The sequence below is a fragment of the Zootoca vivipara genome, chromosome 8 (genome assembly GCF_965207765.1).
Source record: "Zootoca vivipara chromosome 8, rZooViv2.hap1.1, whole genome shotgun sequence".
NCBI classification, from domain to species: Eukaryota; Metazoa; Chordata; class Lepidosauria; order Squamata; family Lacertidae; genus Zootoca; species Zootoca vivipara.
Window position 1 is genome coordinate 12530253 of NC_142591.1, and position 16480 is coordinate 12546732.

At 44.4% G+C, this 16480-nt stretch overlaps 1 protein-coding gene across 2 annotated transcripts in view; it reads left to right on the top strand.

Moving 5' to 3' along the window:
* Nucleotides 1–3014: 3014 nt before the first annotated feature.
* ANKH (ANKH inorganic pyrophosphate transport regulator) overlaps nt 3015–16480 on the top strand; it is a 121566-nt gene continuing 108100 nt past the window's right edge. For both annotated transcript variants that reach the window (XM_060278036.2, XM_088675090.1), the window contains exon 1: nt 3015–3329. In XM_060278036.2, the coding sequence (XP_060134019.1) occupies nt 3234–3329 (96 nt within the window). In that variant the 5' untranslated portion in view covers nt 3015–3233. The remainder of the gene's footprint in view (nt 3330–16480) is intronic.

A 16480-nucleotide genomic window follows, 5' to 3' on the forward strand; every position in this document is an offset into this window, starting at 1 on the left:
CTTCCATCCTTAATAAAATACGGGGGGGGGGAGCAGATAAGCCCCACATAGAAAGCCCATCAACATGGGGGGATGACTCTTTCAAATACGGTATTTACCAGTAATTGCGGGGGGGGGGAGGGGAGGCACCTAGGCCTCTAGGAGTTGGCTGCTATGCCTAGGAGTAGGACAATTCAAGAAAGCAGAATGATGCATATGCTATGGTAATATATCAATAGAATCATAGAATTGTAGTCGGAAGGGACCACAAGGGTCATCTAGTCCAATCCCCTGCAATGCAGGAATTTTTTTCCCTAAGGTGGGGCTTGAACCCACGACATGGTTGAAATATTATGCTGATATGCAGCAATGCCTCGGAGCCTTGCCTCGCCCGCCTTGCCACCCCCTCTCGCCTGCCCGACCCTCCCGTCCTCTCCAGCCAAGTAGGGTAGCTGCCGACGCTGCCAGCCCCAGAAGCACAAGGTGGCCGTCCCCTCCCGTGCCTTGGCCCCGCCCCTGAACGACCATGGGTTCCCCCCCCCCAGTTTTGATCCTGGCTACGCCCCTGAAAAGGGTAAAGGACCCCTGGGCGGTTAAGTCCAGTAAAGGCAACTATAGGGTTACGGCGCTCATCTCATTTTCAGGCTGAGGGAGCCGCCGTTTGTCCACAGACAGCTTTCTAGGTCATGTGGCCAGATTCTGATGCAACAGGACACTGTGACGAGTGCCACAGCGCACGGAAATGACGTTTACCTTCCCGCCGCAGGGGTACCTATTTATCTACTTGCACTGGTGTGCTTTCGAACTGCTGGGTTCGCAGGAGCTGGGACAGAGCAACGGGAGCTCACTCTGTCACGGGGATTTGAACCGCCAACCATGTTGGCATCTGGATCCCACTTCAAACACTGGGATTGATACAACCGCCAATCCTTTCAGTCTGCAGTAAAACCCACTGCATTCAATGGAACTTACTAAGTATGCACAGGATCGCACCCCTAGGCTGCAATATACGCTTACTTGGAGTGTCATAGAACTCAATGCAGTATTAGACAGATGTATAAGAATATACACTGCTAGATGCAGTTACTCACTGTATACATGCATCCCTGTTTAGGGAAGTTTTTAATGTGCGACATTTTAGTGTATTTTTAATCTTTGTTGGAAGCCGCTCAGAGTGGCTAGGGAAACCCAGCCAGATGGGCGGTACAAATAATAAATTACTATTATTATTACCCCCTACTTTAAGTACTTTTGAGCTGAGTTCTGGACCTGATGATACCTAGCTCAAATGTAGTTTTGCAGTACAGTATCCCCAGCATCTTAGACTAAGAAATATATTTTGGTGTGGTGGTGATTAAAAGGTTACAATATAGTAGATTAAAATGCATCCTTTATGGCTCAGCTCTGCCCACCAAATGCTCCCTGTGTGCATAGAATGTGTGTAATTCCGCTCCAGAAAATAGCCACAATGTTTTTCCAATGATTCCATTTTAAAACCTCTCTTACTCACTTTCTTTCCTCATTTAACAAAACTGAAGAGAAACTCCATGATAAATATATATATATATGGGAGAGATGGGTTATTGGTTTGTTTTGTTCTTATTCATGCTTTTATTATGAATTTTGTGCTTTTTTATCTTGTATTTTTATGTTGTGAACTAACTGCCCAGAGATCTATGGATGAAAGACGGTATACAAATTTAATAAATAATGATAATGAATATATTTAAACAAACCCTTAAGACTGGTCCTTTGGAAACACTGTGTACAGCTGGTATTACAAGTGTTTTTGGTTCGACATGGTGATTTTTCACAATAATTATAACAACACAATCCTGAGACATTATGTTCCTAAGGGAGTGGAGTCTTTCTCTACTGTAAGACATTGTGATGGCCACTAACTGTTATTTAAACAATAAACAAGATTAAACGAATTCCTGGTCCACCTAAGGACAGCTGGCTGAGATACCTCCATGGACAGAGGGACGGGACTGTAACTCTGAAGGCCAGGTCTTGGGAATAAAACCCAGAAGGAAGGGTTGGCTGCCTTCGGGCCCTCCTTATGACCTTCTATAAGATGCATTTGGCTTGCCTGCTTTTGGTGGCAATACAAACGCTGGTCCCGATCCTGCGAAGGCGCGGATCTCTTTAACCCTCTTTCGCGCTCCTGGAGCATTGTTGGGCCTACGCTCATCTCTGCAGCGCAGCGCACAAGGCTGCCTGCAGGCTGGAGGCTGCTGCTGTGCCCGGGCTCCGGCGATAGGAGGAGCAGCAGCTGCTAAATAAAGCCTCTCTTTCTCTTTACCTTTCCTCTTTAGGGGAAAAGAGGAGGGAGGGGAGAGAAAGAGAGAAAAGATAAGCAACGAGCCTGTGCCAAAGAAGGCCACGTGCTTATGGAGCACTGGCAAAGCAGCAACCCAAATAACGTTTTTTTAAATTTTATTTTAAAAGAGCAGGGCCTGCTTGTGTGCGTGTGTTGAACGGCCTCTCCTCTAGCCTGCTTTACGGTTCTCCCTCAGCCGCCGCCAGCAGCAGCAGCAAGCAAACTCTGCCGCTCCCCTCCCCACCGCTGACCCGGGGGAAAGAAGAGGCGGAGGAAGGAGACGAGGTCGTGGTGGTAGTGGAGGAGGAGGAGGACGACGACAGGCAGCCGGGCAGATCCTGTCTGATCTCTGCGCCGGTGATGGGTGGTGGTGGTGGTTTGTTTTCCTTGCCGCCCTCCCCGCGGCTCCCATCCTCTTCCTGCAGCCGGCTAGCCTAAACCAAGGCGAGGCGCAAAAGCGAAGCGCAATTACGCGCGCTTGTTTGTTTTTTTTTGCCCTCCGGGTTCTTGATAATGGAAAAAGTGCCCAGAGAAATTTCTGGCGGCGATGGTGCTGGTGCCGGCGGCGGCGTCCCTCCTCTTTTTTTTTCCACCAGCAGCGGATCACCATTGTGTGGGAGGAGGGCAGCGGCGGCAGCAGCGGCGGCGACAGGGATGGACTTGGTCTTTGGGATTTCTTGCTAAAGGGAGCAGCACAGACGCCCGGAGCACCAGACCAGCAGGGAGGCGGACGCGAGAGGAGCTGCTGCGCTCACTTGCTGCAGTTGCCTCCGCCTGGGCGCACCATCGCCTTCTCTGCCGGCAAAGCCACAAGGCTCTTTCGTAAAGAAGCGCCTCGCTTCTCCCTTCCTGCCTTCGTCTTCACCGCCTTCCCACCTTGCAGCCTCCCCGCTGCGGCAGATGTGTTTGGGGTCACCGCGCAGCTGGGACTATGGTGAAATTTCCGGCGCTCACTAACTACTGGCCCCTGATCCGCTTCTTGGTCCCTTTGGGCATCACCAACATAGCCATCGACTTCGGGGAGCAGGTAAGAGGCCACCCGCGGCCAGATAGCCGCCCATTCTTTTTTAGTTTATGGGTTTATTTATATTTTTATTTGCAACTCTTTCATGCGTACTCCCGGGGAAAGGAAGCCGTCGCTGGGCGATGCAAATCGCCTGCAAGGTTGCTACGGTGCTTTTGCCCGGTCTATTTTTAGGCTCCCTAATGCTGAGTGATGACAAAACGCGCAGCGCACTCCTTTTCCTCGGGAGCCCAGAAGCTCTGGCGGAGAGCAACAAAGCGCTGGCTGGATGTTTGAATGTCAGAAGCCAGCCGGCTTTCCTTTTCCAGAACATGCAAGGAACAGAGGACAGGCAGAGACCAGGTGGGGGGTGGGGATAGGGATGGATTGTAGGGATGGGCTGGAGGGGGTGTGCAATGCAAAAAAGCAACCAGAGGGAGGGGGAAATATAACACTGAGGAAGGCACAGCAGACCTGCTTTGGGGGCTGAGTCAGGCCACGATTGGAAATGCAAAACAGCCATTCATCTTTCTGCGTCTTGCAGGAAGGGGCTTTTGCTGTTATCCAATTTATGTGCTTTTCATTCTCCAGGCTCTTAGGCATCAATGTTACTGGGGATGCTCCAGGCATCAGTGTTACTTGGGATGCAGCAAAGGCCTGAAAAGCTGCTCACAGAAGAATTATGTAATTTGGAATGCCACTAAGTAATGGCTACAGTACATTTAATAGGACACCTCGGCTGAGTTTCTGCAGTCTGGGCGGATGTCAGGTCCATTGTTTATTAGTGCTAAATAATGCTCAGGCTGGAGGTGGTGATTATGGGTGTAGCACACACCTTGTTTTGCAGAAACATTTAGAAATTCATTTGCTCACAGCTCAAGCTTGGATCTGGTGACTTCTGTTTCAGTGTATCTGAAGAAGTGTGCATGCACACGAAAGCTCATACCAATGACAAACTTAGCTGGTCTCTAAGGTGCTACTGGAAGGAATTTTTTTAAAATTTTGTTTTGACTGCTCGGCTACCTACCGGTAACTAGCTCAAGCTTGTGTATGTTTACTCAGAAAAAAGACTCACAGTAATCCCAAATGAGCCTGCTCTTAATTGCTGATTTCCCCCTCCTGGGGAGTTGTGGTTGTGGGCGAGGACTGAAGGTGCTAAACTTTTTTTGCAGGGATCCATATTATTTTTCCCTACTCATGGTCCCTCCCTCCCTCCCTCCCTCCCTTCACAGAAAAGCAGGTGATGCTAACCCCTTCAGCCACCAATGAGCCAATTAAGCTGCCCTTGGATGACTGAAGATGCTGTGTAATAGCATTAGGAGAGAGTGAGTGCATTTGGGGGTGGGGAGGAGAGCTGGAAAGGGATCATGCTGGCAAACACTTCTGCTTAGAAGTGAGGCCTTGCTTGTTAGGACTTGTGTAAACGTTGTTTTCTACAGAGTAGACGTTGAAAGCCTATTGTTTTAATCCTGTAGTATTATCATTAGCTGGGCCTGTTATTCTTTAGTTGCAGGATAAGTTAGAGAAATGGTTTTCTGGTAGTTTTCTGCAGTAAACAGCTGTGTGCATTTCAGCTGTATATGTCTGCTTGCTTGGTTCCTGCGCTGGGTACCAACATGAACACACTCTTAGGTCAATGAAGTAATCCCAGTGGGAGAGCAGGGAGGCGCCTGTAATTTTCAGGTGTTTGCATCCACCAGAGATGGTTGACATACTATAGTGGGGTTTTTATTTTTTTAAAAAGTATACTACTATATATTTTTTAATGTACACCAAAAAATGTAAAGCATGAATGTGGTGAATAGGTGTTTAAAGAAATTCATATCCAGCATCTTCATTGGAGTGCTAGGACTGTCTGTGGCTTTTTGCTGCATGTATACGCTTTTGCAAACCCAGGTTGTTTGTTGTGCCATGTGTAAAATAGCCCTTTTTCCTTTGAGTGGCAGAGTGCTAACTTTGATCTCCTTGATAGTTGCATTATTTGATACTGCTGTGTTGATGAACGGCAGAGTGTTTTTCCTTTTGTGTTACTGCTCAGTTGACCAGGGCAGCATCACTCATTAGGCAGTGTTAAGTACTCTTTGGGCGGCACTAAACTCTGTGGAAGTGATTAGCACATGCTAGAGAACAAAGGTTGATGTACCTCCTAGGTAGCTCATGTTTTCAACTGCTGGTTCATTCAAAAAAGCGAATGGAAGAAGAATCCCCCAGAATGCATGTGTGTTAAAGGTGTGACTTGTACTTCCCCGCCCTTTCCTCCCTCTGAGCCACTGAGAAGGAGGGAGCCCTGCATCACATACTTAAGAGCACAATAAGTCTCAGAGTCACTGTTGCTCCTTATTAGTTCATCCAGGCCAGCTGCTGCCCTTCTGAGTTCATCATCTCACAGTGCAATCTTATATAGATATACAAGAAGCAAGCTCAATGGGGCTTACTCTCAGGAAAGCATTGTACTCAACAGTACGCAGTATGAATGAGAAACTGCTTCCCTTCCTTTTAAAGGATGCACTGAAAATGGAAAGCGTGGTTGCAAAATGGTAGTTACAGGGTGCTGCTGTGTAACTAATTTGTGCTAACTGATCTGGAGTTTTCTTGGAGGAGGGAGAAGATGCATCTTTGACTACAGGACACTCTTCATAGCATCATAGTGGGAGTTAACTGGAATTATGGGCTGGGATGGAAATAGCAATGTGATATGTATATGGTTTTTACATGTGGCTTCTTACACTGAAGACTTTCAGCCAGCTGTTTTTATACAGAACACACACAAACCTGTTTTTACTGTTTGTATACTTGAATAATTCTTTATCTCATTCTCCCCACCCCCCTTGAACATAATAAAGATGCTTGAAAGGGAAGCAAGGCATGCAAAGTTAGAGAAGTACATTTTTCTTCTCTAAATCTATTAGGTAGATAATGGCCTCATATAACAATTCCACTTCAACCATAGCATCTTACTGGGATACCTGGGAGACTGTTAAAGTGACTCAAGAATCCAAGATATACAATCCAAGCTTGTTTCTCCCCAAAGTACCATTGCCAGATCCAAGTGAGCAATTGGTTGCATTTTGTTAAGTGAATCTTGAGAGAAGGGTGGGGAAGCATTTGGCTTCTGTGCCTACGCTGTTCTTAATCCCTTTTTCCCATTCTGCTTGGCGAAATACAACATGCAATGCTTTACAACATACATACATACATACATACATACATACCGTGTTTCTCATATTATAAGACATGTCTTATATTTATTTTTTCCTCAAAAAAACACACTATGGCTTATTTTCAAGGGATGTCTTATTTTTTTCCTCCTCCTCCTGCTGCGGCCGGCATTGCTGCTGCGCCTATCACTATGTCTTATTTTCGGGGTATGGCTTATATTCCTTGAATGCTTAAAAATCCTGCTATGGCTTATTTTATGGGTATGTCTTAAAATATGAGAAACAGGGTACAGTACATTCTGCATACTCCCAACAGCAACATATGGGGATCCAGTAAAAATACCAGTATATTCCAACTGGGTTTATTCTATTAGAACAACAACAAAAACAACAAAAATCAAAATCTCCCAATCAAGAGAGAAAATGTCAGTGGGTTTTTAAACAAATTCACAACCTTTTAGTGCCTCTTGGTTTCTTGCAAATTTACTGACTGGGAAGCCTTAGCCAACCCCTTCTGCACTTCTGAAAGCATTGCAAATGAATTAGGCATAATTGGCTCAGAGTGTGACCACCCCACACTCCTGGGTTATCAGTCACTTCTTACAAGAATTGCTTTGCAAAGCAAGGTCCACCTAATTCAGTTTTATGTTGCCAGTGGTGGCAGCCAGATACTTGTAAGTGCTGAGTACTGGGTCATTGTTCTTTGTCCTCAGTACTGTATCTAGTATTTAAAGGTATACTCTGTTCTGTGTAGCTATGAGGGCGGGGCGGGGGGGGGGGCTGGTAGCCCTTTGTTTAAAAGCCACCTGAACTGGCAGCAATCACCAATAAATTTCATAGTTATGTGTTGAACTACAGTTCTTTTTTGGCTACAGGTAGCATATAAAAAACAAGTGTTAGAAACTCTGCTATATATTATAACCCCCAAATGGCACCTTAAACCTAGGTTACGGTCGCCACAATGGAATGTCTAGGTGCTGTTTTGTGTTTGCAATGGGGTTGATTATTATTATTATTATTATACTATTACTCACATCATTTATATACCGCTTTATATTTTAAAGAACAAATTTCAAAATGGTTTACAACCCATTAAACAGTTGTTGTAAGAATTTTAAGGTCATATATATATATATAATTACTGTTCATAATAGAAAAGGTCCTGAACAAATTGACCTCAAATATTTCTCTGCAAGGTCCAAGTGGGAAACCTCCCCATTGTCTCTTTCCTCACAAATCCTGTCTTAAGGGCACATTCAAGATATGAACAGGGGGTGAGCCTGTGACCTCTGACCTAGATTCAGGAATTAAGTAGTTATAAGAACAAAAGAGTGGCCAAAACCCAGATAATGCAATCGGGTAACTTGGCAGACAGGAGATAAACAACACACTCAGGATTCTTAGACCACCCCTTCTTTGATGTATGTACCGTGTTTCCCCCTTTTTAAGGCGTAGTCATAAAATAAGCCATAGCAGCATTTCTAAGCATTTGAGAAATATAAACCGTACCCCGAAAATAAGCCATAGTAATAGGCGCTGTGCGGAAGAGATCACTGAGCTCCCCGAGTCAGCAGCAGCAACGCCGGCCGCAGCAGTGTTTGCTGAGTCCTTTCTTGCTTTTGGGACTTGGTTACTGTGCTGGCTTGGGATGGTGTGTGTGCAATTGCTGTTGCTGCTTCGTGTTTTTCAGCTGGATTCTCTGGGTTCTAAGCACTTTTCCCCGTTTGTTTGTGAAGCAGCACTCGGCTGCAGCCCCTGCCTCTCCCGACGGCTGCATGAATGCGAGGCTGGAGTTGATCGCTATCTCCTTTTCCATTTCTTTTGTCTTTGAGCACCCGGCCCCGCCCCCTCTCCCCTTCGTGGAATGAAGAACGGAGTTTTAGCAGCATTTCCTCATTATAAAAAAAAGGTCAGGAACTTTTACTTTAACCTCAAAAATGGGATATTTCCTCTCTCTAAAAACAACTCTGACCTGAACACCAATAAAATGGGGGTAGATCACCTCCAGTTTATAAATCCGCAAGTAGATCGCAGTCTCCTGGAAGTTGGGCTCTATACTTTGGCTGATTGCAAGCCTTTGCATCTTTAAAAAAACAAAAACCATGCGCTTCTCAGTCTTAATTTTCCTTTAATTCATCCCCCTATACCCTCCTCCAACCATTGCCTCCTTCCATTCCTTACCCCCCTCCCTCTCTCCCCCTTCCCTCACTCCTGTGCGATCTCATTTAGTCATATACTTGCTTTTTCTGTTGTGTTGTCTATTTTATATTTAATATTATTACCCTTTATGATGTTATTTTTCCCCTTGCGATAATTATTTATTTTTTATCTTTAACTAACTTTCCTTTCCATATTTTTCCATATATAACTCAACACTTTCCCATTCCTTCTTAACTCTTTGGATAGAGTGCCCCCCCCATTATTGTTGTTAATTTTACAATTCCTGGATTTTTTATGGAACCGAACAGCTCGGGTGCTTCAGAATGTGCCTTCTGTTGCTACAGGGCTATGGGGCTTCACTATTTGACCCCCCCCCCAGGTTGGGATTTTTAAAGTAGTTCTGTGGGTCCCAGGGCACAGAATCACCCCCGATCCTTTCCTTTGTCTAAACAGACCTCTTCCCCCCTGACTTTGGAAGGCTGTGCTTCAAGGGTGATACCAGGGGTTTTTTAAGACCTGTGCCTCTTAAGGATTGTTACGGTCCATAACTTCCATTGCTTTCTACAGGGTTGGGGGTTTAAAGCACTGCCACCCCCACCCCACCCTGCAGGCGCTCGGAACTGGCAGCGCCAACAACGCGCCCAGCAATGTGCAGAAGAGAGCACCGAGCATCCTGAGCCAGTGGGTCCCAGTTGTACCAGCACTTTTTTTAAAAAAAAAAGACACCCCCTGAAAATAAGCCACTGTGTGTTTTTTTGAGGGAAAAAAGTTATAAGACGGTGTCTTAAAAAAGGGGAAACACGGTATGATGTATTGGGGTGTTGGTGGTCCTGGGCTACACCCCTGCTGTGATGTATGTATGATATTTCTGGGGGTGGTCTGGAGTTTGAAGGTGGACAATTTAAAAAAGTCTATATAAGGGCTTGCCTGCCCTGTGCTCGAGGTCTCCCCCCCTCCTGTGGGAGGAGCACCCTGTTGCTTTAATAAAGATCAGCCTTACTTTGCTTCTCAATATTCTCTGGTTGGCCTCTTGTTATTTTCTCCTACCGATAGAGAACCTAAAAAGAGGACTCTATATGGGCTCTTGGGTACCCCATAAGGGGAAAAGAGCAGGGGTTTTTTTTTCTTGAAACAGTAGTATTCTTACTAATGTTACCTTAGGCAGAATTACTCGTATGTTAGGAATTCCTTTGGTAGAATTTAAGTCTACTACACCATTGTAATGTGCCTCATTTAACAGAGTAAAATAAACAAGGCCATTGTATGATAGCTGGACAGCTGTATGAGCTAGCTGCTTTTCATAGAATCATAGAATTGTAGTAGTAGTTGTTGTTGTTATTAATAGAATTTATATACTACCCTATACCTGGGGGTTTCAGTTGGAAGGGACCCTGAGAATCCTTTAGTGCAACCTTGTACAGTGCAGGAATAGGCAGCTTCCCCATACAGGGATCAAACCTGCAACCTTGGCATTATCGGCACCACGCTCTAACCAACTGAGCTATCTTGTGCGCCCTTGTGGGGAATGCTCTTCTAAACAACCCCTGAAATAAAAACAAACTTGCGTATTCCCCACCCACCCCAGATTCTCAAGGCATATTTTTTCCCTCATCTGGGTGTCCGATATTGTAAATGCTCATTGTCACATAGCATTTCACTACCTACCATCACAGAAAGCACATACACACATTTTTATTTTTATTTTTTACTGTCATGAGCCAGGGACAACAACAACAAGAAGCCTGGTGATGCTGAGTTGTGAATCTAGTCTCACTGGTGGTTGCATGTTTAGAAATCTGAGGTCCGGTTATTCAGTTGACTTAAGAGTTTTAGCACTGACCAGTAAGGCCCCATCAGAATTACGAGGCCTAAGCAGCTGCCCCCAAATGCAAGGTACAGTGTTACCTCGACTCACGAACGACCCGACAACCGAATTTCCGACTTACGAATGGGGCAAATAGCTTACGAATTTCTCGACATCCGAACGGAAACCGCGGCGGTTTTAGCTAGGTTTTTTTTCCGACTTACGGATTTTTAGATGGGGTTGCTTCGACTTACGGATTTTTCCGTTTCCAATGCATTCCTATGGGAAATCGCGTTTCCAATGGCGCTTTTCGACTTACGAATTTTTCGACCTACGAAGGTGCCTTCGGAAGGAATTAAATTCGTAAGTCGAGGCACCACTGTATAGACCAGGTATGTCCAAAGTCTGTTTCGGGGGCCTAATCCGACCCGCCGGTCGGGTTTTTTTAAAAAAAGTTTTTATTAAACAAATTTAACAAAAGATACCATCAATCAATATAGCCAATTACACCCCCCTCTTTTATACCCTCCCCTCCCACCCTCCTGAGACTTCCCTCAGCCCCCCCCCTGGTTTGTGTACACATGTTATTCTCTGCATGTTATAAAATTGTACATATCCTTGCCTTATCTTTACTATGTTCTAATAAATTGTGGGTGTTTATTTAAAACCTGCCAAGGAGTCCAAGTCCCTTTGTTGTCTTTTAAATAGTTTATAAAAAATTCCCATTCTTCTTTGAAATCACGATTGTCTTTCTCTCGTAGTTTATATGTTAACTTTGCCAGTTCCGCATAGCTCATCAGTTTTTCTTGCCATTGTTCTTTCCTTGGGGTTTCCTCATTCTTCCATCCTTGTGCTAACAAGGCTCTTGCCGCTGTTGCAGCATACATGGATAAGTTCTTTGTTTTCCTTGGCAGGTCTTGTCCTAAAATCCCTAACAAAAATGCTTCTGGTTGTTTTTTTTTACAAATGTTCTTTTAAACATTTTTTTCCCCAATTCGTTATATATCGTATCCTAGAATTTTTTGTCTTCTCTACATTCCCACCACATATGATAAAAGGTACCTTCTTTTTCCTTACATTTCCAATCCGGCCCCTCACAAAACATCAACAACTGGGGCAAAACCTCAACAACTTCAATCCTAAAAGGAACTCAACAACTCCAACCCTAAAAGAAGCTCAACAACATCAATCCTAAAAAAAGAGAAAAGCTCAGCAACCTTTTTGGGGGTAAAATATTAAAAAAGCTCAAAAACTTTAATCCTAAAAAAAGGTCAATCACTTTGGTCGTCCCCCACAGCCCTTCACTTCATCATATCTGGCCCTCTTTGAAAAATGTTTGGACACTACTGCTATAGGTAGGCAAACTAAGGCCCAGGGGCCGGATCCGGCCCAATCGCCTTCTAAATCCGGCCCACGGATGGTCCAGGAATCAGCATGTTTTTACATGTGTAGAAGGTGTGCTTTTATTTAAATGCATCTCTGGGTTATTTGTGGGGCCTGCCTGGTGTTTTTACCTGAGTAGAATGTGTGTTTTTATTTAAAATGCACCTCTGGGTTATTTGTGGGGCATAGGAATTTGTTCATTTTTTCCCTTCAATATATATATATTTGTTCATTTTTTTCTTCAGAATTTTCTGAGGGACAGTGGACCAGGCCCCTGCTGAAGAAGTTTGCTGACCCCTGCTATAGACCTTGTAAATAAATGACACATTTGAGGAGGGATAGTGGGGTGCTGGTGGTAAATGTTTGGCGATAATAAGAGTACTGTATACAAAATGGCAAAAGGCCCAAGGAAGAAGTAGGTGAAGAGGCTCAAAATAATCCTCTGCTATTAGTTTTGGACATGACAGTGTGTGAATTATAGAACTGCAGCGTTAGAAGGGGCCACGGGGTTAATCTGTAATAATAATAATTTAATAATTATTATTTATACCCCGTCCATCTGGCTGGAATTTCCCAGCCACTCTGGGCGGCACCCAACAGAATATTAAAAACACGATAAAACATCAAACATTCAAAACGTCCATAGTCCAACCCCCTGCAATGCAAGCATCTTTTGACCAATGTGGGGCCCAAACCCATGACCCCCCCGAAGTCTCATGCTCTTCTACTGACTGAGCTATTTCAGATATTTTTTTTTATTAAAAAAAATAGCACATATAGTATTACATTTTGGTATGCCTACTTTAAAATGCTGGCTGATAACTTTTCAACTTCAACCGATTAAGGGCAGAGACTTAAGAATGGTTACTTTGGAAGCGAGGCCTGTTAACAGTTATTTGAGGCTAAATAAATGTGGTTAGAATTGGGCTACAAAAGTTTCTTACCTTAGCGTGGAACTGAATTCGGCTTTTTCATTTTGGGTGGTGGTGAAGGATTATCTGTTAACTTGAAAACTTCTGTATCCTTCCCCCCGCCAGATGTTTGGCAGATGTTTACCGTATTTAACAAAGAGAGCATTTCAACTGTACAGAAAGCACGCTTGGTGTTGTGTGTGTTTGTGAGAGGAGAGTGTGTCGCAAATTTCTATTGTGATGACATCAGCATATTGTGATGACACGGGTATATTGCAATGATGTAACAGTCAACATCCCAGAAGAAAAAAGTTGAAGCCTACAAACCCTTCAGTGTAGAAGGAAACATGGAAATAAATTTTTAAATAACTGTAAAATGGCCTTCTTCCACTTGCGTTGTGCCGGTTTGGAATAATTCTCAAGAAGGTGCCCTGGAATGAATCCAGCCCTAGCTGAAATATTAGTATTTGGCTCATACATAACTGAACGCCGAGAAATGTGAGCTTTTCGGAGAAATATTGCTGGTTTAGCTGCAGTGGAAGATAGTTGACTGTTTCATTAGGTCAGATTGCTTAGTTTTCCAGTTTTTCTGAATAAGGGGAGTGGAGAATGTGACAGAATGAGCAGATATTTTGAAAGGGACTTGAGAGATGGAGCAGCCACCAAGAAAATCTAACTGACTAGCTGACAGGGCAAAAGTAAGTGAAAATGTATCAAAGGATTGCATCTGGCCTGTTTGTTGCTTACGATTCTACATAGGGACGGTCGCTTTCAGATATACTCCAAATAGCCAGCCATGGGTAAAATGGCCACTTGTTTGATATTTTTAATATTTTGATGGAAGCCGCCCAGAGTGGCTGGGGAAATCCAGCCAGATGGGCAGAGTACAAATAATAAATTATTATTATATTATTATAATATTATTATATTATTAGGGACCCAGGTGGCGCTGTGGTTAAACCACTGAGCCTGGGGCTTGCTGATCAGAAGGTCGGCGGTTCGAATCCCTGTGACAGGGTGAGCTCCCGTTGCTTGGTCCCAGCTCCTGCCAACCTAGCAGTTCGAAAGCACGTCAAAATGCAAGTAGATAAATAGGAACCGCTACAGCGGGAAGGTAAACGGCGTTTCCATGTGCTGCTCTGGTTTGCCAGAAGCGGTTTGGTCATGCTGGCCACATGACCTGGAAGATATACGCCGGCTCCCTCGGCCAATAATGCGAGATGAGCACTGCAACCCCAGAGTCGGTCACGACTGGACCTAATGGTCAGGGGTCCCTTTACCTTTACCTATTATATTATTATAGTGAGGTATTCTTTGGCTGATTGAGGTTTCCTTCTGGCTTCTGTCTATATCTCTGTGCAGACCAGTTTTTCAGTTTAGAGCTGGTTTTCCTGTGGCTGTGGGACACATTCGGATCACAAGTGGCTGGTCATTCGTTCGATTCCTTCACAAAACGGATTTATGCCTCAAGGGTGCGGGCGGCAACCATTTTGCGCGGGGGCTTCTGTTCCTGGCCCCCTCATGCATCGGCAGAGAGCACTTCAGCCCTCCCTGTCCTGCTTTCTCCCGGGTCCAAATGGACCCTCACGTTGACGGTCACTCGCCAATTCTGAGGGGCACAAAATGGTCTCCCTCTTGTATAAAGTGTGGCAGGATGCCAAGTCCCACTGGGAGTTGCTCTCAGGCAAGTATATACAGTGGTACCTCTAGTTGCGGACACAATCTGTTCCGGGGTGCCGTTCCCACCCCGAAAAAAACCACAACTAGAGTGGCGCTTCTGCACAAGCGCGGAGTGCAATAGAGCGCTTCTGTGCATGTGCAAAGCGCACAGAATGCTTCTGTGCAAGTGCGCAGAACGCTTCTGCACGCACACACGGGGCGAAACCTGGAATTAATTATACACTTCTGGGTTTGCTGCGTTCGCAAGCCAAAAAGACGCAACATGAACCTAACGCAACACAAGGTATGACTGTACAGGATTGCAGGCTGTCATGGTTGTTATAAGAAAAATGGCTCCCTTTCCCTTATGGAGTATCCAAGAGCCCGTATAGAGTCCTTAAGTGGGTTCCCTATCAGTAGGAGAAAACAGGCCAACCAGAGTATATTGAGAAGCAAAGCGGCTAGTAAGCGTGACCTTTATCAACAGGGTCCCCACCATAGCTGCCAACTTTTCCCTTTTCTCACGAGGAAGCCTATTCAGCATAAGGGAAAATCCCTTAAAATAAGGGATAACTTGGCAGCTATGGTCCCCACTCTCCACACGCAGGAAGGAGGAGAACCCTGAACAATGGTGTGCATGCACTTGTATAGATTTTTTTCAAATTGCCCACCCTGTAGCCCAAGACTCCCCCCCAAAAAAACCCCAGTCATACATCACAGAAGTAAGTGGTCTAAGGCAGAAATCCTGTCTCCCAAGATACCTGATAATGGTCGCTGATTGCATTACCTGGAGAGACTGGTCATTCTTTTGTGATGGGTAATACTTTAGTTCCTGAGTCCAGGTCATAGGCTCACCCTATGCCCATAAGACAGGATTTGCAAGCAAAAAGACAATGGGAAGGCTTTCCCCCCCATTAGCCTCCCTTGCAGCAGAGGGATATTTGAGGTCATTGGGAGAGTCAGAATGGCTTCAGGATTGCTCTCCCATACTATTTCAGACGCATGGTTAATATATTTTGATATGTGTGCATCCATGAATATTTATTCTATATTTGAGACCTTAGAATTCTTATAACAGTCATGCGCACGATGCAGACACAGATTGGGTGTGACGTCAGACCCCCCCCCCATGTCGGGCGCAACTCTGCGTCTTTGTAAATGTGCGTGCTTGTTTGTTGCCGCATGTCCATGTGCGTTGACGGGTGTGTATATCTCAAAAGAAATTATTAGCGGCGTGGAATAGGTGGGATAGAAAACTTTTTATTGGAGTTATAAAGAACAGGGGGAAATCATAACATAAGGATCCCCAAAAAGTGGTGGATTTTTTTTAAAAAAAACTTTGTGTATGTAAAACTGAAAAATTCAAATATATACTGTATATATATATATATATTTTAAGAAAGAAAAACTTTTATTTGATGTGGTTTTCTGGCCAGTTTGATACCACTGATGATTTGGCTCAGAATAAGAGAAATCTCTTCCCTCAGTTATATAGTGAATTTGGTTAAGCGATGCCCCATAGCAGAAACACTCTCACAAACATTTGGACAAAAACAGCTTACAAGGATGTTGTTACTGTATTACAATTTTATTAATGCATAATTTTTTAAATGAACATTTCCTTTGCTGGTTCCTCCCCTCCCCTTCCCACATTTATGGGAGGAAACATTTTAGTGTCCCTTCTTCTCTCTGTAGATTTATAGGATGCAGGTGTAATTGGACGTGTTAATGTGCATTCTGTATAACCCAAAGTAGTAATTAGAATTGTAAAGTGTTCTTGTGGCAGAGCATTAACTTGAATTTTATACCATGACATTAGGAGTTGCTTAATAGTCATAATTTAATATCCCCTGCCAACCCCCCCCCCACCAGAGTTTTGTATGGTGCCTTACACATTCCTCTAATCCAGTAATTTCCAAATTTTGAACTGTTGTAAAAGCACTGTTCTTCCCTTGCAGTAATGTAAGGCTTGTGCACTGATAGTATCCTAACATTATTTGTTGCTCTGGCTCCTTACAAATGGTTGTGGTTGTTGTTATTTAAATTTCTATCCTGCCCTTCCTTCCAGGTGAGCCCAGAGTAGCAAAAACAACAACAACA